We start from the raw sequence: 23,689 nt of genomic DNA on the forward strand, positions 1-23,689 counted from the left end.
CAGTATAAAAAGCAGTTTGCAAGTTCTGGAAAGCTTTTGTAAGAGATGAGGCACAACAGTAAATAACAGTATCATCAGCATAAAAATGAAGTTGTGCATTTTGGACATTTTTGTCTAAATCATTAATATAAATAGTGAATAAGAGAGGACCAAGTACAGAGCCCTGGGGCACACCATTCAGGACAGACAATTTAACAGACATAAGCCCATCAAATTGAGTGCACTGAGTTCTATCAGACAGATAGTTAGCAAACCATGCAACTGCATGCTCCGAAAGACCTACACTCAACAATCTCTGCCTTAGTATAGCATGATCAACTGTATCAAAAGCCTTAGAGAGATCAATAAAAAGTGAGACACAGTGCTGTTTTTTGTCAAGGGCTTCAGTGATATCATTTAAAACCTTCATGGCTGCTGTAATTGTGCTATGCTTCTTCCTGAAGCCCGATTGATACATTGATAAAATAGAGTTAGTAAATAAAAACTCTTTTAGCTGTTCACTTACAAGGGTTTCAAGTATTTTCACCAGGGGTGACAGCTTTGAGATTGGCCTATAATTATTTAAAAGAGTTGGATCTCCCCCCTTTAAAAGTGGTAGGACAAATGCTGATTTCCAGATCTTTGGAATTTCATTACATTCCAGGGTTAGATTGAACAGATATGTAAGTGGTTCAGCTATGAAATCAGCTGCCAGATTTAAAAGCAGGGATCCAAAAGATCAGGACCTGCAGGCTTTCTTTGATCTAAGGATTTCAGGGCTTTATGTACCACCTGCACTGAGAATGGCAGAAAACTAAAAGTTTGACCAGCTCTCACTGGTTCATCCACACAGGGTTGTACAGAGACAGAGGACACTGGTTCATCCACACAGGGTTGTACAGAGACAGAGGACACTGAATCAAACAGCCTACCAGATGATACAAAGTGCTCATTGAAACAATTCAGCATTTCAGTTTTGTCATATATAGCAACAGAGTCCTTCAAAACACATGACGGTAATTCATTAACATTACTGTTACCAGACATAGACTTAATAGCATTCCAAAACTTTCTAGGGTCATTCAGGTTATCAGTGGTAACAGACATAAAATATTCAGACTTGGCCTTCCTGAGAAGAAAAGAACACTTGTTTCTTAACTGCCTAAAAATAAGCCAATCAGCATCAGAACAAGATTTCCTTGCTTTAGCCCAGGCTAGATTACGGTCGTGAATAATACAAGACAGCTCAGAAGAAAACCATGGATTATCCCGCCCTTTAACCCTGAACCTGCGGAATGGTGCATGTTTGTTTACTATTTGGAAAAAACCATCATGAAAGAATATCCAGGCAGTTTCCACATCAGGGATAAGCTCAATCTTGCTCCAGTCAAAATAAAACAAATCATGAAAGAAAGCCTGCTCATTGAAACACTTCAAATTTCTCTTACGAATAAAACGTGGATTTGTCTTTGGAACCTTAGTATTTCTAACAGCAACAACAGCACAATGGTCACTTAAATCATTACAAAAAACACCAACCGCAGAATATTTATGTGGAACATTTGTCAATATCAAATCAATCAGGGTAGATTTATCAGGGCATTTAAGATTTGGGCGAGTGGGTGAATTAATCAACTGGGTAAGATTCATAGAATTACAAAACATTTTTAAATCATCAGACACCGGCTTTAACCAACACCAGTTGAGATCACCAATCAAGATCATTTCACTGTAAAGAAGTTTAGACATAAGGTGCGTCAAAGAAGAAAATGCATCACCAAGAGCAGAGGGGGGTCTATAACAGCCAATCACAGTTATAGAGAGGCCCTTTGAAACCTCAATATTCAAAGCAAGAAATTCCAACTGTTTACAAATAGTTTCAGACTTTGCCACACTTACATGGAATTTAGATTTTACATATATAGCCACACCCCCACCTTTCTTAACCCGATTGATTTAAGGTTGATATGTGGTTGTGTGGCATATTCGTTCTGGGAGATTTGTTTGTGGTTACAATATGTGTTGTCACAGTGTGTCCAGTGAAGAAAACCCCTCATTTGATAGTTGTTGTCACAAACTGTTATGGTGACATTGATGAGTGTCAGCCAGTCCTGTGGCATATGTTATCTTAACCATGCTAGCTTTGAACAGTGACAGAGGGCCCGGGTTGTCTGTCATCTTGACCCCTGAAAGGGTTAATCAGGGAGCAATGTTTGCTGGTTGAGGGGGATAAGCCCATTTCAGCCGGGGATGGGGGGGGTTGGAATTTAACTCTCATTAAATAGCTGTGGCTCCCCTCTAAGACCTGAATGGCTGTCCCTGAGTAGTTACAGTAAGATGGCAGAGGTCACCTCCTCCCTGTTGCTAACTGCCATTTATCCACAACACCACTCTAATGCATGCAGGCATCAAGGTTTATTGTTGATTTGTTAAAACGAATGAGGAAATCTATAGCCGCCCACCCATCGATGTGTTAAGAGCAGCTCAAAAACAAATACATCATCCTTCAACCCACAGCAGCGACTCATTTACAACTGTCAGAGCAGAAGGCTTTTTGAAACCTTGGGCAATCGGCCAAGTGTAACACCTCTTAACCAGATGCTTGGAAGCCAGCTAAGTTGGCTCTCCTACAAAAGTCAGATATACTAGCTAAGACAATGGAGCATCACACCACAGTATACTGATACTACAGCTAGCTCTTTAATGCCCATGATTTCAATATCAAATTCAACATTCACTGTATACCCCATTTTGAGTTTGTTTGTATTTTATCCAACTATAGATGTCCTCACACACTAGTACACAGAGGTGATACTCGTATCACCCTGCTCAAACATAAATAAATGCCCTGCACGTAGCCAGTGCAGTGGCCCTTGGGGTTTTCTAGCTGCAGTGTGTCTGTGTTGTGGGACTGGGAGGCAGGATACAGGCAGGTGACTCAGAGCCACAGCCTGCCTGCCTGGTGATGTGTGTGCTCTGCTCTCAGTCCTCAGAGGAGAGAGCTCCCCAACTCACTCAGTGGGCCGGGCACATGTGTGATGGGCCACCACACAGACTCAGATAGGATCTATTCACCACAGTAACCTCTACATGATGCTATATGACATTATAATGAAGTGCCTTACAGAATAAACAGAGATTAATGGATCATTGTGATTCAGTCTGTGCTGTATATGAATCCTTCCTCATATTGTATCATTTCATTCACATCACCTATGTAATTGTGATAGTATCCGTTTAACGTCATTACAGGCTACTTTCTTCTATGAAAACCTCCTGGTCCCGATCACTTTCTGTTGCCCTTCAAAAGAGTGGAGGATGTGAGGCTGGTCCAGTTCTTTGATCTCAGCGGATGCTTTAGTTCAGAGGCAGCCTGAGCAGAGTCAGTGGGCGTCCAGGCTGGGCTTTACCCTCTGTGATGGGGGATGATCATGGGGGGTGGAGGCTGAAGCTAGATGGGCCCAGATGTTTCAGGAGAAAGACACAAACACTAATTACTCTGCATGTATCTGGGCTTCAGGCAAGATGGCACAAGGTCTGTGTAGGCTCTGGTCTGTGTAAATCAGGCCAGGGTAGGCTGGATCATGTCCACACCCAAATCATGTACCCTTTTCCTATTGCCTTATTATTTACAGCTGCCTTCTAACTGTTGCTGCCAGGGTATGGGACGGTATGATTTCCGTGCATTTATTGTTCATTCTCTGGAATATCTTGCTGTGGATGGACCAGACCAAAGAGTGTTTGGCTTCAGTTGTGTAGAGAACACACTGGCTCTAGCTGTGGAAACACAGTGGCTGCATAGCTAGAAGTGTTTGACCTCAAATTGAAAATTATAGCCTACAGTATAAACTCTGTCTCTTGGTTACAAACTGATACAGAACAATACATTATTTGCCCAACCAAAACGCTAAGTATCTAGGTTATATTGTAATAATGAAATGTTAGGCACAGCTCATTTTAACGCAATACTGACAGCTATGCGTAGGCGCCTAGTAACCTCCCCCCACTAGGCAGCTTATCTGCTCATGTGCTGAGGATACAGTACATTACTGTTGAGCAAGTTGGGCTGTTCTGGGAGGGCCTGTAATCTGTTGTAATAAGACACACGACTATAGCACCACAGAGAGACCGCCTGCTCTGCTATCTCTTCCTGTCTCTCTTGCCTTCAGCATAGGCAGAGTTAGGGTTAGGGTGTGGCGGCCTTTTCTGTGGTTCATCCGAGGACACATGGCATAGAGCAGGCAGACAATGGAGGCCTTGCAACAGGAACCCTAAGGCACAGCCCAGGTGATTTGGCTTCAGATTGATGAGTGCATTGGGTCTGTGCTAGAATGCTGACATATGGTTGTAGGCGCTGACCATTGATGTGTAGCGGTAGTATGATTCATGTCATGAGAATGGTGCGCACACACACACACACACACACACACACACACACACACACACACACACACACACACACACACACAGTGATGATTCCAGTTGACATTGAATCACAGTATGGGTGACCTCATTTCTAAAGTTACCAACTACAGCATATACCCACAGAAAGTATCAGATTGAAAACAGACAGAATGCATGTCTTGCTGTAGAAGAATAAATCACTACAGTACTAGTCATCAGGCGTGGGGTTCAAAGCACATGTAACATCTGCTGTTTCAGCTTCAATGCATTTCAACACATTTATGATTCCTGACTGAGTCAGTTATGTTCCGAACCAGATTGGCTGTTAGAGCAGTTCCCAATTTCAGTTCTCATTTGACCAGAATAAAGCACTCAAAATGGCCTGTACATAAGGTCCTCATCAAGGCTTCATAGGGCTCGACAGAAATTATACTCAGCCAATGTTACAAGTAGTCACATGGCTTTCCATCAGCTCAAGCAGTGCCCTTTGACATAACTGTCACATCACACAACATGAGTTTCCTTAATGTGGCAAACCAACTAAACACTTCCGTAAACAGAGAGCTTTGTAGTCAGTTGTCATTTCAATCTAACATCAAAGAGATACAAGAAAGCAAAGGCTTCCCATAATGCAATATCTGTTCAGAAACTCACAGGGGTATAGTTCTGTGTGTTTCAGTGACTGTCAGATATAATATTGAATCTATTTAAGTGGATTGTGGGGCAGGAATGTAATCTCTGCATGCAATGTAAAGGTTGACAGATAGGAAAAAAATATCACTTATTGATGAGATGAAGAAACATGTCTTGACTAAGTTGTCCATATGTGAAAATGTATTTACTCGTAGTTCTACTGCATGTCAGTTTGCTATGTTGTTCTACGTTAGTAGTTTCAAATCTTTAAACATTTCACAATGGTGTGAGTAGTCAACATATTTTGCACTGTAAATCCATTTTATTTGTTTACACAGAAAATATACTGTGCTGAATTCCGCTTGATTTGTTAGACTGCTAAATTAAATATTTGTATTATTCCATTATAATGGAAAGCGCAGCTAATTATTTTCTGCCATTTGAATACTGTAGGGAATGAAATACGAGCTTTGAGAGAGCCGTGATCTAGAATGTTGAGGAAGTAATATCATCCTAAACCCTGGTGAGATCCAAGAGGTGGCTTGATGACAGAGACTGTGATTGGTTGGCTGTGACCTCAGCTGAAGGTCGTGTGGCCATGATTGGTCCAGGTATGATAGAGGAACATTGGATAGTGATACATTGGGTTTCAGGGGCCATTAACCTGTTTCTCATTTACACAAATCTCTTACTCTTTTATAAACTAACTGTCTTATACTCAACTACTTTTTCCTGCCACTTTATGCTTTGTAGCTTGCTTTTTCCTTGATTTACCTTTAATCATCCTCTTCTTTTGTTTCCAACTGATCCCTTTTTGATTTACTCCTACCTACATCCCCTGGCCTCTCCATCCCCTCCCTCTTCCACTCTAACCCCTCTTCTACCCCCCTCTCCTCCTCCCCAACACACCTTTCCTCTCCAGCTGGGTTTGTGAAGTCGCCAATGTCTGAGACTAAGCTCACGCTGGACACCTTTGAGCTGTACTGCGACGTGGTCGGTAACCCCACCCCGGAGATCCAGTGGTGGTACGCAGAGATCAACCGCGCCGACTCCTTCAAGCAGCTGTGGGATGGCGCCCGCAAGCGCCGCGTGTCCATCAACACGGCCTACGGCAACAACGGGGTGAGCGTGCTGGGCATCACACGCCTCACGCTGGAGGACTCCGGGACCTACGAGTGCCGGGCCAGCAACGACCCACGGCGCAACGACCTGCGCCAAAACCCCGCCATCACCTGGATCCGCGCCCAGGCCACCATTTCAGTGCTTCAGAGTGAGTGGTCTATGTCCTGTAGTACCTAGATGGTGAATGAACAAACAACCCCCTGCCTGTCCCGCCACCCCACTCCGTAAAAAAACTGAGTTCACACCTCCACCACAGCTGTCCCTGGCAAAGACAGAAATAAAACAAAACACCAACCACCACCTTGTTATTTGTTCATTTCAAAGACTTGTCTTTGTTTTATTTCTGTATAATAAATTGGAAGACATTGTATTTTATTTCATCCTATAAGTACTACCTTTTGTGTTTTTATTATATTATGTTGATAGCTCCTATGAGTGTTCCCTCCTCCCCCTGCAGAATTTGAGGATTCCGTAGATTTCCTGCCTGTTTTGTTGTAGATTACCACAAACCCAGAAACCTCCCCAGTCTCTGTCCACCTACCCCCTCTTTCCTCCAACACCAACCTCTCCTTCCCCACATATAGCCCATCCTGGCCATTCTGGCCCTCTCCTCTGTCTCATGTGACCTTCGACAGTTGTCCCGTTTCTTTCCCTATTCTCAAACCATCCTAATTTCATCCATTTATTTCTGTATTTATTTTGTGATTTGTGTTTTTCAGTTGAAATGTTGTCTCATCTCTTGTGTTGTGTGGGTTGTTGTATTTACTTCAAAGCCCAGTGTAATTCTGCCCTGTCTGCACCATGTAGCCTAGGCATCGCAGCGCTTTGAAGTTGTGCCACTTATTTTAGCATCTGGTAGTGGGGAAGGGGTAGATGGGACTTAAGAAGACACAAGGAGGGAGCTGTCCAAGTGTAAAGCGTGCCCTTGTTTTGACTACCCCTAATCCAATAAAGGACAGAACCCAGTGAGATTCTTAAATTAATTTTTTCCTTTCTAGATTTGAGAGAGCTGGTTTCATTGCTACCTTGTGCCTTCTTAGCCGTTATTAAGTGTTTGAGCGTGAATCAGTAATGACATTATATCCTCTCCCCTCTCTGCTGTATTGCATACAAACATACTGAATGTCAACTGGACCCTTTTAATGAGTGCACGCTCCAGTGAGTGCCCAGCCCATTGGAGCAGAGAGATGTGGAATGTTGTTAGTCACAGCCATGCAGCCAGATACTCTCAGAGGCTTACTACCGGAGTCAGCTCCTTCATCTCCTGAGCATTAACTACTGATCTGTTTGTCATACACAGTGTTTACCATGCTGTTTGACTACTATCTGACTGCAAGGGCTGCATGTACACACTGCCTAATCTCACACCCATTACACTTCACTCCACCAGCTGGCTTGAGACGTGTACAGTAGGTCTACAGTAGATATCTCAGTTTACTGGTTGTAGAAATGTTTCCATCATCAAGCGAACATGGAATTTTCTTATTTAAAAGACAGATATTCATTCCTAAAATGAGCAGATATTCATTCCTAAAAAAATCAGTACATGTTCTAATAATTGAGTCAGACCTTTTGTCATCCAATATATTCTGTCATTACTGAGTGTCAACGTTCTTCTTATATACATGTAATAATATGTGTATATGACATGTATACAACAGTTCTTCGTGAATGTTTTCAAATATGTGCTTGTCTTGTTTTAGCCGTTTAGTTTGTGATTGTGCATTGATCTGGAGATCCATTCCAAAGTCAAGGCCGTTTTTTAAATTAACTCTTATATAGTTACTACATTTGTAATAAAATCCTTAGCTTAGGTAACAGTTTAATCAACAGTGTATTTAATTGCAGTAAATGAACTAGTCGATACAGGCCTCAGTGTGATTTGGTTTTGATCCTCTCCCAACCTGTATTGTGTTATAGCTGATAGCTGAGTTGTTTAATGCATGGGAGGGAGGGAGGGAGGGAGGGAGGGAGGGGGGGATTGGGTTGGCTCAACATACCGATCAAGTGGGCAAACATCCTCCCTATGTCAGCAAGAAATAGCCATTAATGGCACCATCCTCTAGGACTGGATGCAGGTCATAATGGAATATAATGTATTACACTGTTATGAGTGGGTAACAGTGTCAATGTAATGATGCTTTTACAATCCTAGACACAGAAGTGGCCACGTGGGTCAGTGCCTGTGTGCTGTGCATGACATAACTTATTCATTCTCTTTTTGAGCAGGTGTCCTACAAATGACCTTCTTTTGAGCTGAGGAAACCTCCTATGGAAAACACTGTGCCTTTAATGCCTAATGCACATTTCTTGAATGAACTATTTCTGTGTAGTCTGTGTATATTCCCAGGATGCCACACCATGTGGGCTGAGTGGTCTGTATAGGGGTTCTGAAACAGAGAGAGAGGAGGGGAGACAGAGAGAGCCATAGAGAGAGAGAGAGAGAGAGAGAGAGAGAGAGAGAGAGAGGGGGAGTGAGAGCAATAGAGGGAGAGAAAGAGAGAGAGAGCTAGAGGGAGGGGGAGAGAGAGAAAGCAATAGAGTGAGAGAGAGAGAGAGCGAGAGAGAGAGATTTCCCTCTAGCTATTGGGTATACAGAACTGCAGGAGTAGGTGCCATGAATGCTAATAGAAGTCACTAGCCAGGGCCCAGAGACCCTCCTCCTTCCCCCTCCCCTCCCCTCCCCTCCCCCTTCTCTACTAGGAAGTTTGTAGCAGCAGCCAATAGTAAGATTATTATACTCCTCCATCCTCTAGAGTGGGGTTGCGTGGTTGCCATGGCTGGCCCACCCTGGGGGAGGGAGGGAGTGGGGGGAGCTTCCTCACTACCCAAGGCTGCCTGCCTGCCTGCTTGCACTCTCTGATGAAACATCCTGCCTGAGCCTCCCTCTATGTCCTTGAGAAATTGACCCTTGTGTTGCTCTGTTAACAAATACACTAAATGATTACACTAGTAAAGAGCTAGTGATTGTTATAGTGTAGTGCAGCAGTAGTCAAGCTGTTGTTCATCTCATTTTTGTTTGCCTCGGTTATATACTTTGTCCTCTTCTGTTTAGCTATTGATTCTACTACCACCCCATAGGTTTGCTGAAGATTATACGTTATTCACTTCCTGGTTTTGGTTTGAATGACAGGACAGCAGTTATTTGGAAGTCAAGTAAGTCACTGTTAGACCAGCGTGTACAGAGGAGTATGTAGGGCGGCAGGTAGCCTAGCGATTAAGAGAGTTGGGTTAGTAACCGAAAGGTCACTGGTTCAAATCCCTGAGCCGACTAGGTGAAAAATCTGTCGATGTGCCCAAATTGCTCCTGTAAGTCGCTCTGGATAAGCGTCTGCTAAAATGTAAATGTAGTGTCAATATGATTATCTATCATCTCAAAATGGGAGAGGGAACTACAGAGGTACTATAGGTCTGTAGGGAGACTAATCATCATTTTACTTTTACAGACTTCATTTTGTGAGTCCCTCTATTGTATGGTAACAACAGAACCAAAGACAGATACAGGGTTTAGTGTTGCATGTATTTTCCTGCCGCTCCATGTTGTGTTTATCTTTATGTATGTGTGTTTTTGTTGTCTTATGTTCCTGCCTCAACTCCCACGCAGGTCTGTGTGTGGGGAATAGTTAGTATAGTTACATGTTCTGGTATAGTGTTGAAGCCGGTTCAATGATAAGGGGTTGCTGTCTCTGTGTGTTTCAGAGCCCAAGATCAGTGCGTCAGATCAGATCATCCTGCCCTCGGAGACCAAAGGGCCCCCTGTCACCCTGCAGTGTAACCTGACCAACGCCCACGAAGGCCAACAAGAGAGCTTCTGGATGAAGAATGGAGTGGAGATCGCAGACACACGGAATGAGCAGAAGAACACAGAGTACATGTTAGTCCTTATGTATTCTGTAGTTCTCTTGCTAGAGCATTCAACAAAGCCTTTCTAATTGTCACACAGACTATCAACACTAACACCAATCACCCTGAGATGGAAATAACAGCCATGTTGCCAAGTCCTTTAGTGAAAACATTGACACAGAGAAGACATCCAGACACAAACAGTTGTTGGGCAGCTCTATCCCTTGCAGGGCATAGCCATCAGAGCAGCCCCTGAGCTTAGAGCAGAGCAGCCAGCCCCTGTACTGCACAACACCCCCATAGACATCTCCCGCTACATGATGAGACCACTGGGCAGCTCCCTTCCTGTCACATTACATCTCAGTACTCAACTAATGGCTAACCCCAGAACAGACAGCCCCGTCCTAACCTCTCCTCTCTCCTGGCTGCCTAAAACACAGCACAGTGCTAACAATGTACTCTAAGGACTTCCACACAACATGCATCATTGGGTGATGCATCATTGGGTGATGTACAATGATAGACAACAGAATTAGAGAAAATGAGTATTGTCTTTGCATATACACTACCAGTCAAAGGTTTGGACACACCTACTCATTAAGGGTTTTTCTTTATTTTTACTATTTTTTACATTGTAGAATAATAGTGAAGACATCAAAACTATGAAATAACACATATGGAATCATGTAGTAACCAAAAAAGTGTTAAACAAATCAAAATATATTACATTTACATTTTACATTTTAGTCATTTTGCAGACGCTCTTATCCAGAGCGACTTACAGTTAGTTAGTAATATATTTTTTATTTGAGATTCTTCAAATAGCCACCCTTTGCCTTGATGACAGCTTTGCACACTCTTGGCATTCTCTCAAGCAGTTTCATGAGGTAATCACCTGAAATGCATTTCAATTAACAGGCGTGCCTTGTTAAAAGTTAATTTGTGGAATTTCTTTCCTTCTTAATGCGTTTGAGCCAATCAGTTGTGTTGTGACAAGGTAGGGTGGGTATACAGAAGATAGCCCTATTTTGTAAAAGACCAAGCCAGTTTTGCGACTGCACTTGAAGTTTCTTCAAGTGCAGTCGCAAAAACCATCAAGCGCTATGATGAAACTGGCTCTCATGAGGACCGCCACAGGAATGGAAGACCCAGAGTTACCTCTGCTGCAGAGGATGAGTTCATTAGAGTTACCAGCCTCAGAAATTGCAGCCCAAATAAATGCTTCACAGAGTTCAAGTCACAGACACATCTCAACATCAACTGTTCAGAGGGGACTGTGTGAATCAGGCCTTCATGGTCGAATTCCTGCAAAGAAAGCACTACTAAAGGACACCAATAAGAAGAAGAGACCTGCTTGGGCCAAGAAACACGAGCAATGGACATTAGACCGGTGGAAATCCAAATTTGAGATTTGTAGTTCCAACCGCTGTGTCTTTGTGAGACGTGGTGTGGGTGAACGGATGATCTCCACATGTATAGTTCCCACCGTAAAGCATTGAGGAGGAGGTGTTATGGTGTGGGGGTGCTTTGCTGGTGACACTGTCTGTGATTTATTTTTAATTCAAGGCACACTTAACCAGCATGGCTGCCACAGCATTCTGCAGCGATACGCCATCCCATCTGGTTTGGGCTTAGTGGGACTATCATTTGTTTTTTTAACAGGACAATGACCCAACACACCTCCAGGCTGTGTAAGGGCAATTTTACCACCAAGGAGAGTGATGGAGTGCTGCATCAGATGACCTGGCCTCCACAATCCCCCGACCTCATCCCAATTGAGATGGTTTGGGATGAGTCGGACAGCAGAGTGAAGGAAAAGTAGCCAACAAGTGCTCAGCATATGTGGGAACTCCTTCAAGACTGTTGGAAAAGCATTCCAGGTGAAGTTGGTTGACAGAATGCCAAGAGTGTGAAAAGCTGTCATCAAGGCAAAGGGTGGCTATTTGAAGAATCTCAAATATAAAATATTTAATATTTTGATTTGTTTAACACTTGTTTGGTTACTACATGATTCCATACATGTTATTTCATAGTTTTGATGTCTTCACTATTATTCTACAATGTAGAAAATAGTAAAAAATAAAGAAAAATAAAAGAGGAGGTTCATTTTTTCCTGGTGTTGGTTTTTTTTTTCGAGTTATGGAGTAACTGATATTTTGTGGTTTGTTGCAGAATCAAGAAAGCAAAGTCAGATGAGGCAGGGGAGTACATGTGTGTTTACACGTTTGAAATGGCTCCCAACGCCAACGCCACTATTGAGGTAAAAGGTAAGACTCCCCGACCACCAGATCTCACTCACGGTATAAACAAATGACAGATACACTGTTGATTTTTATAATTGGCCTCCACTTTAATCCATACTGTCATTTGACCCTCTGCCATACCTAAGAGGGAGATAAAGTTATCCTATGAGGGATTTGATGGATAACACAATCTAGAGCTACTTCCTGTGAACAGATCCCCTTCCAGTGACAGACGTTGAGATGTTGGTCCGGTGATGTGTTGTGGTGTTGACAGGCTGGCCTCTGGAGGCTGCTGCCACTCACTGAGAGGACAGGGCAGGACAGGCCAGCTGAAGGGAGGGACAAAGTCCTGTCTTCTCTGCTCTCTCTGTACACACGATTCACACAGACACGCCTTCCTTAAGGCTACTGTCTCCTCTGTACACACTGGTCTAACAGTGACTTACTTTATTTATTTTTATTAGACAGATTATTATTAAGATTATCAGTCATTTTGCACCAGTTACCACATATAATTGACACAGGACCAAGGGTATCGTATTTGTGTCGTATTTGTTCTATTTTTAAGGATAACCATGATGATAATTAGTGATAATGTGTCAAATAATGTCATTCATTTGAATTAGTAGCTTATTCTGTACCGTATATGTTGGATAACATCGTTTCACATTTGAAAGCACATATTCATAACTGTTAGGATCATTCATTGACGTGAAAGACGCTTATAGAAAAACTGACACCCTAGCGAGATAGAAGCTGACAGCTCACCCTTCAAGTGGAATAAGGGATTTTCCTCTGGGTGAGAAAGGACTTGCAAAACCCTGTTCTAGAGAAGCTTGCTTACACATACAGTGCTTAAGCCAATTTGCTGTGACATTGCTATGATGGTGTATACTGAGCTTGCCATTGACTGTTATGCCTGCCGTCGCAGTATTAAGCGCTAGCAGCCTGCGTGGTTGGTTGGTTGCGTAACGCGGGTGATGACCGTGTATGCTCTGCAGCTCTGCTGCTTCCTCCAGCCAGAGAGATGACAGGCCTCATCTCCAATCAAACCTCAGCGTCCTGACCCTAGGGCCGTTTGAAGGGAGGCAGGCAGGCAGGGAGGCTTGCTGCCCCTGGCTGTTAGAGCATGCACAACACACCGTTTGCTGGACATACAAACACCATGGCAGCACTGCCTTTGAACATTATTGTTTACTGTCTGGAAGTATTAACTGAAGTGTTGACAGATGCTGTTAGTTGCATTTGGGATGGTTTGGAGGAAGCATGGACACGACAATTGTTTTTGAGATAGATTTAGATACTTTTGCAGGCTTTCCTGTTAATAGTTACAGTTAGGGACCGATTGAGGAATAGCCTCAATAAAAGCTACAGAGAATGATCATTCTAAACAGAAATCCATGATAGTTGTGACCAATTGCATCCAATTAGTCTTGCCCTGCCTTATACAAGGGAACTGAGTCCCATACCATTAAACCCATACTCGGTCGTACCACCAGGTCCCATACATTAAGCATGGTAGAGGGGCCCATGCAGGCCAGCCTGTGTGCTCTATGCTCCTGGCAGCTGAGCTCTGAGCTCCCCCCAGCTCCCTCCGGCTGCAGTGTCCTTGGCGCTCCCATCTCTCCAGCTCTCAGCTCAGAGCGAGGCAACAGATGGAGGCTTGTGTGATGGTGGTGTGGGATTAAGGCTCAGAATCCGCTCCCAGCCATTTGGTAATGGCAGGACTTTATTGTCCACGATGATACAGTAAGCTGCTGTCCTGAGCATGCATATTTTGCACATCCCAATTATATTTGTATTTTTATATATCCAATTTTTTTGTGTGCTATTTACAAATTTTTTAAAGAGATAATTCTACACGCCCTGTTGATTTAATCAAATCAATTATGCATTTTGCAGATCTAGATTTTTTTCAAATTCCTATTTTTATGTCAACCGCACAGTACAGGATAATGTGTCATATAATTCTTTATACCGTGGCATTGTTTAATATTTTTTCTGATTGGCTTGAAGGGCATTCTAGAGCGTGCATTATTTCCATATAACGCACAGTATATTTGCACGGTAGAATTCAATGGCTATAGTTCTTACATGTTCTATGTTTGAGCTGCTTTTGAAAGCAAAAGTCTAATTGAAAACATTATTGGCATTGTTTAATTTGATTTTCATAATAGCAAGCTGGGACTGATGGTTTGGTTAGCTAAACTAGCAAGTCTGTTTGTTTGGTTACCAAGGCAACTACTGTCGCTATCTAGTAAACTTGCTAGCTCTTTCAGTGGATGTTGAACACATTTCTACCTGCAAATTAACACATTTCTAGCGGTAAATGTGTTAAATTATAGCCATGGTATAAAAGGGATAATCATCTCGGGGTTATGCATTCTCTGGAAAATAATGCAACTAAGTGGAAGGTTAGTTCCGCGTCTTTTCTAGAACGCATAGCCCCTCATTGATTATCCCTTACTAATTGCACATGATCATCACGTTTGAGCTCAAATGCTCTTTAAATTCAGTGGAGAGATGGGCGGTATCAAATACAGTAAATAGAAATCTGACTGTCTAATCACCTCTTCCAGAGAGACTACCAGAAGGTGTCTCATTCTCAATATCTTTCTGACACACAGACAGACACATCCACCCAGCAGCACTGTAGATCAGTAATCACACAAGCTGCTGGGGGTGTGAAATGGAAGATTTCTGCCTGTTTTGGCGCCACTCAGAGGGCAGTCAGTCTCCATTCTGTCAGTCAGTCACAGTGGAATTGAGCTGGGGATAACGAAGACGGAGATAAACGTGGCCCCTCCCCCACTAGCCAGAGAGCACGTGTGCACCATAATTACAGTAGGAAGGATGATGTCACTTTGAGCTCAAGCCACTGCTGCTCAATCATACTCCACGACAACGGCCGCCGCGCGCTGCAGAAAACGCTGCAGCACCAGGCCAGCCTCTCCCCTGATCCTGCTTAATTGCATGGAAGGAATTACCGTAATTTCAAGGATTAGCTAAAGGCTGTGACAGTTGTCTCTCGGCTCCAGAGCCGAGTTAAACTGAGGATTCTGTCTGAAAACCCAGGGTGTCGCTGGGTTGGAGAATCTCACCTTTGAGAAAGTCTCAGTCATATGTTTACTGGCGTCTATGAACTGAAACTCTGCATGATATGTAGGCCTACACCTTCAAAAGGCAGACCTGGAAGTAAGCAACAGCAAACCATGAGCTCTACCTTTTAAAGAAACTTGGCAATTGAATAAAACAGCTAAATGTGTCCCTGCCTCGATCACTGTGGTGATAAAGCACTGATTCCAGTGTAAGTCCATCTCCAGGGAAGTCAGTGCCTCACAGCTAAATCACAGAAAAATTCCCCAAATCCTTACTTAATTTACCATCACTTTCATGTTCATCTTAATGTTAGTTACCGTAATCAAAATGGGTCCCGACAGACTTGACTATATCATCTGACGTCTTGTTATTTAGAGAAGCCAACGAGGAACACCTTTGACACAAACATGGAACGTCTTGCATAAAATGTTTGAATTTTTATTCAAATGCATTTCACTCCCTTTTTCCCTTGTTTTAGCGGCACCTGAGATCACGGGCCACAAGCGCAGTGACAATAAGAATGAGGGGCAGAGTGCTCTGTTGTACTGTAAGTCTGTTGGCTACCCCTTTCCCATCTGGACGTGGCGTAAACTGGATGGCTCAAACTACATGGTACGTGTCCTCTTCCTCGGCTCTATATAACTCATGCTAGATCAGGGGTTCCCAATTTTTTTGCCCACGACCCCATTTTGATATCTGAAAATTCTCGTGACCCCAACCATGTGAAAATAATTGTAATTATGTAATTAACAGCCAATGTTTACGTTTTTATTTGGGGCTATGGCAGTCAATTGAAAAACATCCTAACAGTATTTCTGATTGTCTTCTCAACTCACCATCACATACTTTTAATGTGGGGCTATGACAGTCAATTGCAAATTAGTCTGACATAATGTACAGTACCAGTCAGAAGTTTGGACACACCTACTCATGCAAGGGTTTTTCTTTATTTTTACTATTTTCTACATTGTAGAATAATAGTGAAGACATCAAAACTATGAAAGAACACATATGGAATCATGTAGTAACCAAAAAAGTGTTCAAATCAACATTTATTTTATATTTGAGATTCTTTAAAAGGTGCCACCCTTTGCCTTGATGACAGCTTTGCACACTCTTTGGCATTCTCTCAACCAGCTTCATGAGGAATGCTTTTCCAACAGTCTTGAAGGAGTTCCCACATATGCTGAGCACTTGTTGGCTGCTTTTCCTTCACTCTGTGGTCCGACTCATCCCAAACCATCTCAATTTGGTTGAAGTCGGGTGATTGTGGAGGCCAGGTAATTTGATGCAGCACTCCATCACTCTCCTTCTTGGTCAAATAGCCCTTACACAGCCTGGAGGTGTGTATTGGGTCATTGTCCTTTTGAAAAACAAATGATTGTCCCACTAAGCGCAAACCAGATGGCGCAGTGGTCTAAGGCACTGCATCGCAGTGCTAGCTGTGCCACTAGATATCCTGGTTCGAGTCCAGGCTCTGTCGCAGCCGGCCGCGATCGGGAGACCCATGGGCGGCGCACAATTGGTCCAGCGTCGTCCAAGGTAGGGGAGTGTTTGGCCGGCAGGGATGTGGGTTCGTTTCCCACGGACATTTCCTCTCTCAATGTGAAAAAATCTTTCCAACACTCCCCCTCGATAACCACCAAGCCTTGGTGTGAAATAGAACATTGTCATGCTCTGATCCCATATCTCCACATAGTTTTGCGTGCAGTGGATGTGGCTTGATGTATACTGAACAAAAATATAAACGCAACATGTAAATTGTTGGTCCCATGTTTCATGAGCTGAAATAAGACCCCAGAAAATGTCCATATACGCACAAAAAGCGTACTTCTCTCAAATGTTGTGCACATATTTGTTTACGTCCCTGTTAGTGAGCATTTCCCCTTTGCCAAGATAATCCATCCACCTGACAGGTGTGGCATATCAAGAAGCTGATTAAACAGCATGATCATTACACAGGTGCACCTTGTGCTGGGGACAATAAAAGGCCACTCTAGAATGTGCAGTTGTCACACAACATAATGCCACAGATGTCTCAAGTTTTGAAGGAGCGTGCAATTGGCATGCTGACTGCAGGAATGTCCACCAGAGCTGTTGCCAGATAATTTAATGTTCATTTCTCTACCATAAGCCGCCTCTAACGTCGTTTAAGAGAATTTGGCAGTACGTCCAATCGGTCTCACAACCGCAGACCACTTGTAACCACGCCAGCCCAGGACCTCCACATCTGGCTTCTTCACCTGCGGGATCGTCTGAGACCAGCCAACCGGACAGCTGATGAAACTGAGGAGTATTTCTGTCTGTAATAAAGCCATTTTGTGGGGAAAAACGTATTCTGATTGGCTGGGCCTGGCTCCCAAGTGGGTGGGCCTATGCCCTCCCAGGCCCACCCATGGCTGCACCCCTGCCCAGTCATGTGAAATCCATAGATTTAATTGACTGATTTCCTTATATGAACTGTAACTCAGTAAAATTGTTGCATGTTGCGTGTATATTTTTGTTCAGCATAGTTTACAATCAAAGTTACCCGCTGCAGTATATCTCAGAGTTCTGTGTTCAGCTCTTTTGCCGCCAGTTGCTCTCGGTGTATCATACAATGCGTCCATATGGTAGAGGGAGACACATTAATAACCAGAGTGCATAGGCCTACCTGATAGATGGAGACCCATCTGTGCAAAAGCCCACCATTCGATCCCATGGAATCTGTTTTTCGTCAATATAGCCACACAGCACACTGAACATTCCCTGTGCAGTTTCATGCTCGGGAATCGAGAGACAGAACAATATGTACGCGTGAATAGCATCCCCCGACATGTATTGCGAACAAAAGGCATGCATGGGCATCACAGCCCTCACAGCTAGTGTCCATTTTGAGAGCATTAGCTAGGGAGTTTTTGAGTCGTTCAGTCAGTACTCTCTTGATTGCTAGCAAAAGCATAAATCCTTTAACAGTGTTATCTGACAAAGGTATTGATGTGAGTTTCTGTGCCTCTGCCTCCCCACACATTGTTTTCACCATATCAATTGCCTCCGGTAATATCAGAGTACCTGCAATAGTCTGTGGTTTCATAGCGTAGCGGGCCTAGTCATTCACCGTCGGAATGATTCAAGTGCAACGGTCAAGTGCGGCCTTTTCCCATGATCTAAGGGCGCTCTCTGGTTGAATTTTAGATTTGAATAATTTTCATTTAGATTTTTAAGGTTAACCACATTACAATGATTTTGAGATACGAAGATGATATTCTAATATGTATATATATATCTTTGGGAATATATATATATTTTTTTGTTAATTCTCCCACGACCCTATTTTCATATCAGGTGACGCTCACGACCCTGCATGGTGTATAACTTAATGTGATCACTGTCTGGTATGTGATCGTAAAATTGTCTGTAACATATAAATAATTGATATGCTAAATTACCCTCCTCTAGGAAATCGACAACTCCTCTGGCCGCTTCTTCATCACCAACAAAGAGAACTACACAGAGCTGAACATCGTCAACCTGAACCGCACCTCGGACCCTGGTGAATACCAGTGCAACGCTACCAACCACATTGGCACCAAGTCCGTGTCGTCCATCCTGCGGGTGCGCAGCCACCTGGCACCCCTCTGGCCCTTCCTGGGGGTGCTAGCGGAGATCATCATCCTGGTAGTCATCATCGTAGTGTACGAAAAACGCAAGAGGCCAGACGATGTGTTGGACGGTAAGACAACATTAAATATAGTGTGAATATAGTATTATATTGTAACTCTTTGGGGAGAAAGACAACCTCTCGCCATGTTGTCATCGTCAGGCCTGTTTGATTATTATACTTGTCAGCGTTACTGGATGCTGTCATTGAAATGACTGTACAGTACATTACCTTAACAGGAAAAAGGGTTCTCGATCTCACCTTAAAGAGACCAGCATGCTAACAGCGGCAGGGGAGTATGTACTGTTTCCAGCAGTGCTTGTGGCCATGGGGTAAAATCAGGGAGGGAGAGGGAATTATTTACATTTACGTCATTTAGCAGACGCTCTTATCGACTTACAAATTGGTGCATTCACCTTATAGCCAGTGGGATAACCACTTGACAATATTTTTATTTATTTTTTATTTTTTGGGGTGTGGGGTAAGGGGGGGTAGAAGGATTACTTTATCCTATCCCAGGTATTCCTTAAAGAGGTGGGGTTTCAAGTGTCTCCGGAAGGTGGTGAGTGACTCTGTCCTGGCGTCGTGAGGGAATTATGACCCAGTAAATTGGCTGCTGCTCCTGGAACAATACAAAGACATTCTCACAATGATTGAAATATCTGATTACGGGCCTGCACTCGGCTAGACGTTCAACAGCCATCAAGAACCAATTGAAACAGGGTTAATTTACCATCACCACACACTTTACACTGTTACCAAGTGAACATGTTGCGGAGGCTATAGACACGGTGCTGAATATTAATGACGCTGACTCTGCTGTGTTAGCAGTAGCAGTGGAGACCCACTGTGAATAATTGAGCTCTGTCGGGGGACACGCTCCCTGGACGCTCCGTCAGTACTGAGAAGGGAGACAGAGACACCGCTGCCTGCCACAAAGCGCAGCGCCACACATTAGCTGCATGATAATATGACCTTTAGAGATGCTCCACATTAGGAAACCAGGAGGGGGTCCACAGCTAACCTTTTAAATGAAAGAGTTGAAGTGCCGTTGCGGTCTCGCTAATGATGATAACCAGGGACCATTTTATCACCCATCTGGAGAACTGATGAATTCATTTCATTGACAATAACTTGAGACAGGGAATCAGGGGAAGTTTGATGTGTTATTTTGGCTTTGCCCTACAAGTTCTGCCTATGGCTGAGGGCTTAACGTAGAGAATCTAAAATCCCTGTTACCCTACTCCAATCAAAGCCTGTCACACCCACAGGTAAGTTATTCTCAAAGAAGCCTACGTTGGTAACTACTAACTAGTTACTACTTTTACAGAGTAATATCTGTTCATTTTCAAACAGTCTAATAACATAACTACTCAATAACATACAATAATATAAACTGTTAATATAAACTGTTAAACCTAGATTTAAAAGTGTCAAAGTCAAACAAAGGCTTAATCATTTGAGTTTAGAGTCAAACAAAATCATTTGAGTGTAGAGTCAAAGCCAAAAAGGCCGTTGAGGCTTCACCCGCCTATGGTTCTATCAACTTTATTCAGGATATCAGCAAGATATGAATTAATTGGTTACTATGACTTCTTTCCCCCTCTCTCCAAATGGCATCATTATCTAAATGGTTGGTAAGTGAGAGATCTTGCATGTTTTCAGAGAATGATTTTTTATTTGATCCGTTTCTACTACAGTCCATCCAGACCACGATGTCAACACCTGTTTATCCGATTATTGGACTACAAGTTGTTTGGTGTCTTTGTATAGACACTATATATGTTGAAATTATGTATTTACTCCATTCGTATTCATTTCAATTTAGAGGGGCCAACGCAGTTTGACATGTTTTCTCCTGTATAGGTGGTGGTCTCTGATGTTTAAAACATATTGCTATCAGCCTACTGAAATGCACTGCTACGTCCTGTTTATAACTGTATACATTTTATACAAGTCTTCTTCACTTGTCTTCTATAGGAGTGTTAAATCACTTAAACCGCCACACACACACACGAGGAGAGATAGTATGCACTCTAGGTTCCCCAAGGCATTGATATCCTGTAGATGCTATCTGAAAAGAAAAGACAGGGTAGATTAAAAAGATAAATTATGCATACTTCTATTTCTGAAGTCTGAATTGTGTATGCACTGTATAATCCTCCCCATTATGGTTTCAGCGTTAAATATGTCAGTAAATTTGTTACACTACTAAACAGAAATAATGCAAATTCACCAATAAAGTAAGCATTGGCTTTGTGTACAGTGTAAAGACAGTGTAGTGCTTTGACAAACACCAACCTATCTCCTGCACCTGTAGGCAAGGCCTCTAGTTTGGCAAGGGTTTATCTACAGGAGGAGGGGGAGAGAGAGAGGGAGAGAGAAACTTGCTTTGGTGTTGGCACGAGTGCCCCCAACAAGTAGATGAAGGTAGATTATCTGCCATGGTCATATCAACCGAATCAGAGATGCAGCACACTCTGCATCACTTGTGCCGATGGCCAGCTCTGAAATCTCCTTTTAGTATCCTCTATCCCCAAGAGCTTTGTTATATGTAGGTGTACATCTTCATGATGGCTAAATTGTGTATCAATACTGATAATGCACTACTAAGTGATCCGAAGCAAAGGTAGAGATTTTTTGTAGAGCAAATTAATTTAAAGAACCTGTTGTGAGGGTTCCACTTTCTTTTACTGTGTGGGATCATTAGGGAACAAGCAGGAAAGATTATATTATGCAAAATGTAGGGCGGCAGGTAGCCTAGCGGTTAAGAGCGTCGAGCCAATAACCAAAAGGTCGCTGGTTCGAATCCCCGAACCGACTAGGTGAAAAGTCACTCTGGATAAGAGCATCTGCTAAATGACTAAACTGTAAAAATGTCATGCAGAGCTTATCAACCCATTGGCATACAGGAAGAACTTGCTGAATACATTGATATTACCCTGGCTATACTCTTAATATTCTCCACACTGTAAAAGACAGTGTTTTTGTTTGTTTGCAATTTCATGACTTGAATCACATATTCGACACATTCTCTTTGCCCGACTGGATAACTCTGCACCCAGGGGCTAGTTGTGAGTGAACTCAGATGGTAGTGTAGGGGTGGAAAAAGGTGGGGATTGGGCACGCACGAACAGATGTGCCCCCTCTGTCCCCAAGACTGTCTCACATGCAGCCATGCTGTCCCATCTCACATTGTGACCACCATACCCCCATTTAACTGCCAATGGCATGCTGCTGCTCTCTGGGCCCGTATTCATAAAGCGTCTCATAGTTTAGTGCTGATCTAGGATCAGGTCCCCCGTCTTTATATAATCTTACGGATTATGATCTAAAAGGCAAAATTGATTCTATATCAGCACTTCTACTCTGAAATGGGTTATGAATACGTGCCCCAGATCTCTGGTTGCATGCTACTGAACACACTTACACTCTCCATGTTTACTATACTGACCTACTGACCCATTCCTTCTCGTGTGTGGTCAAAAACATGCCACCATGGCACCTTGAAAGAGTGGTTATCTATACTAACTAGCTAATCACTCTAATGTGCGATGATGTCCACTCACACTGCATGCTGCTGTGTAATTCAACTCTACACTAAAAACGCTATTCTACTAAAACATATTTTTTTGCTCCTTCATGTACACGTAAATCCTGCTTACACAACTCAGAGCTTTTATTGTCAGACTCAGTCAAATAAAAAATGCAAACCTACAGACGTCAAATAGTTAACTTTAGGCCTCCCGAGTTGCGCAGTGGTTTAAGGCACTGCATTGCAGTGCTAGCTGTGCCACTAGAGATCCTGGTTGGAGTCCAGGCTGTCGTTGGGCGGCGTACAATTGGCCCAGCGTCGTCCAGGTTAGGGGAGGGTTTGGCCGGCAGGGGTATTCTTGTCCCATCGCGCACTAGCGACTCCTGTGCACGCTGACACGGTCATTGATGCGGCTGGCATCCGGGTTAAGCGGGCAGTGCGGCTCAGCTGGGTTGTGTTTCGGAGGAAGCACGGCTCTCGACCTTTGCCTCTCCCAAGTCCGTACGGGAGTTGCAGCGATGGGACAAGACTGTAACTACCAATTGGGGAGAAAAAGGGGCAAAATAAAAATGTTTCTACTTTATTCCTATAACTTCTGTATTCTGTAATGACAACTGGAACTTGGTAACAACCCATGCAAAAGACCCATACTGTGGGATCCACAAGTGAACTCGAAGAAAACCTGAACATTTAAAATGTTAACATCAGTTGCAAATTTGCAATACTTCACACTGACGTGATGTGACTGCATTTTAAACTGCTACAGTCATGTAACAATCATGTAATTTAATCCATTTGATATTTCATTACAGTTAAGATGTCAACATCTGCATTTGAAAGAAAATATGGGAGCAGTGTGTTGGCCACTTCTGAGGGATGACCATGTTGTCTAATATTCCATTGTTTCTGTGCTCTTTCCCCTCTTCTCTCCCCTCATGATGAAGATGATGAGCCAGCCGCACCAACGTAAGTATCTGATAAATATTCCATTCTCTCGAGACTACAACAAATACACACACACATACATATACATACAGTGGGGGAAAAAAGTACTTGATCCCCTGCTGATTTTGTACATTTGCCCACTGACAAAGACATGATCAGTCTATAATTTTAATGGTAGGTTTATTTGAACAGTGAGAGACAGAATAACAACAAGAAAATCCAGAAAAACGCATGTCAAATAATAAG

At 43.1% G+C, this 23,689-nt stretch overlaps 1 protein-coding gene across 1 annotated transcript in view; it reads left to right on the plus strand.

The window, feature by feature from the left end:
* Positions 1-23,468, plus strand: part of LOC121582265 (neuroplastin-like) — a 29,399-nt gene extending 5,931 nt beyond the window's left edge. Inside the window, exons 2-7 of the mRNA XM_045216878.1 lie at positions 5,939-6,286; positions 9,838-10,012; positions 12,154-12,248; positions 15,802-15,935; positions 18,762-19,035; positions 23,443-23,468. Of these exons, the coding sequence (XP_045072813.1) occupies positions 5,939-6,286; positions 9,838-10,012; positions 12,154-12,248; positions 15,802-15,935; positions 18,762-19,035; positions 23,443-23,468 (1,052 nt within the window). The remainder of the gene's footprint in view (positions 1-5,938; positions 6,287-9,837; positions 10,013-12,153; positions 12,249-15,801; positions 15,936-18,761; positions 19,036-23,442) is intronic.
* The last annotated feature ends 221 nt before the right edge of the window (positions 23,469-23,689 follow it).

The sequence above is a fragment of the Coregonus clupeaformis genome, unplaced genomic scaffold (assembly GCF_020615455.1).
Source record: "Coregonus clupeaformis isolate EN_2021a unplaced genomic scaffold, ASM2061545v1 scaf0837, whole genome shotgun sequence".
NCBI classification, from domain to species: Eukaryota; Metazoa; Chordata; class Actinopteri; order Salmoniformes; family Salmonidae; genus Coregonus; species Coregonus clupeaformis.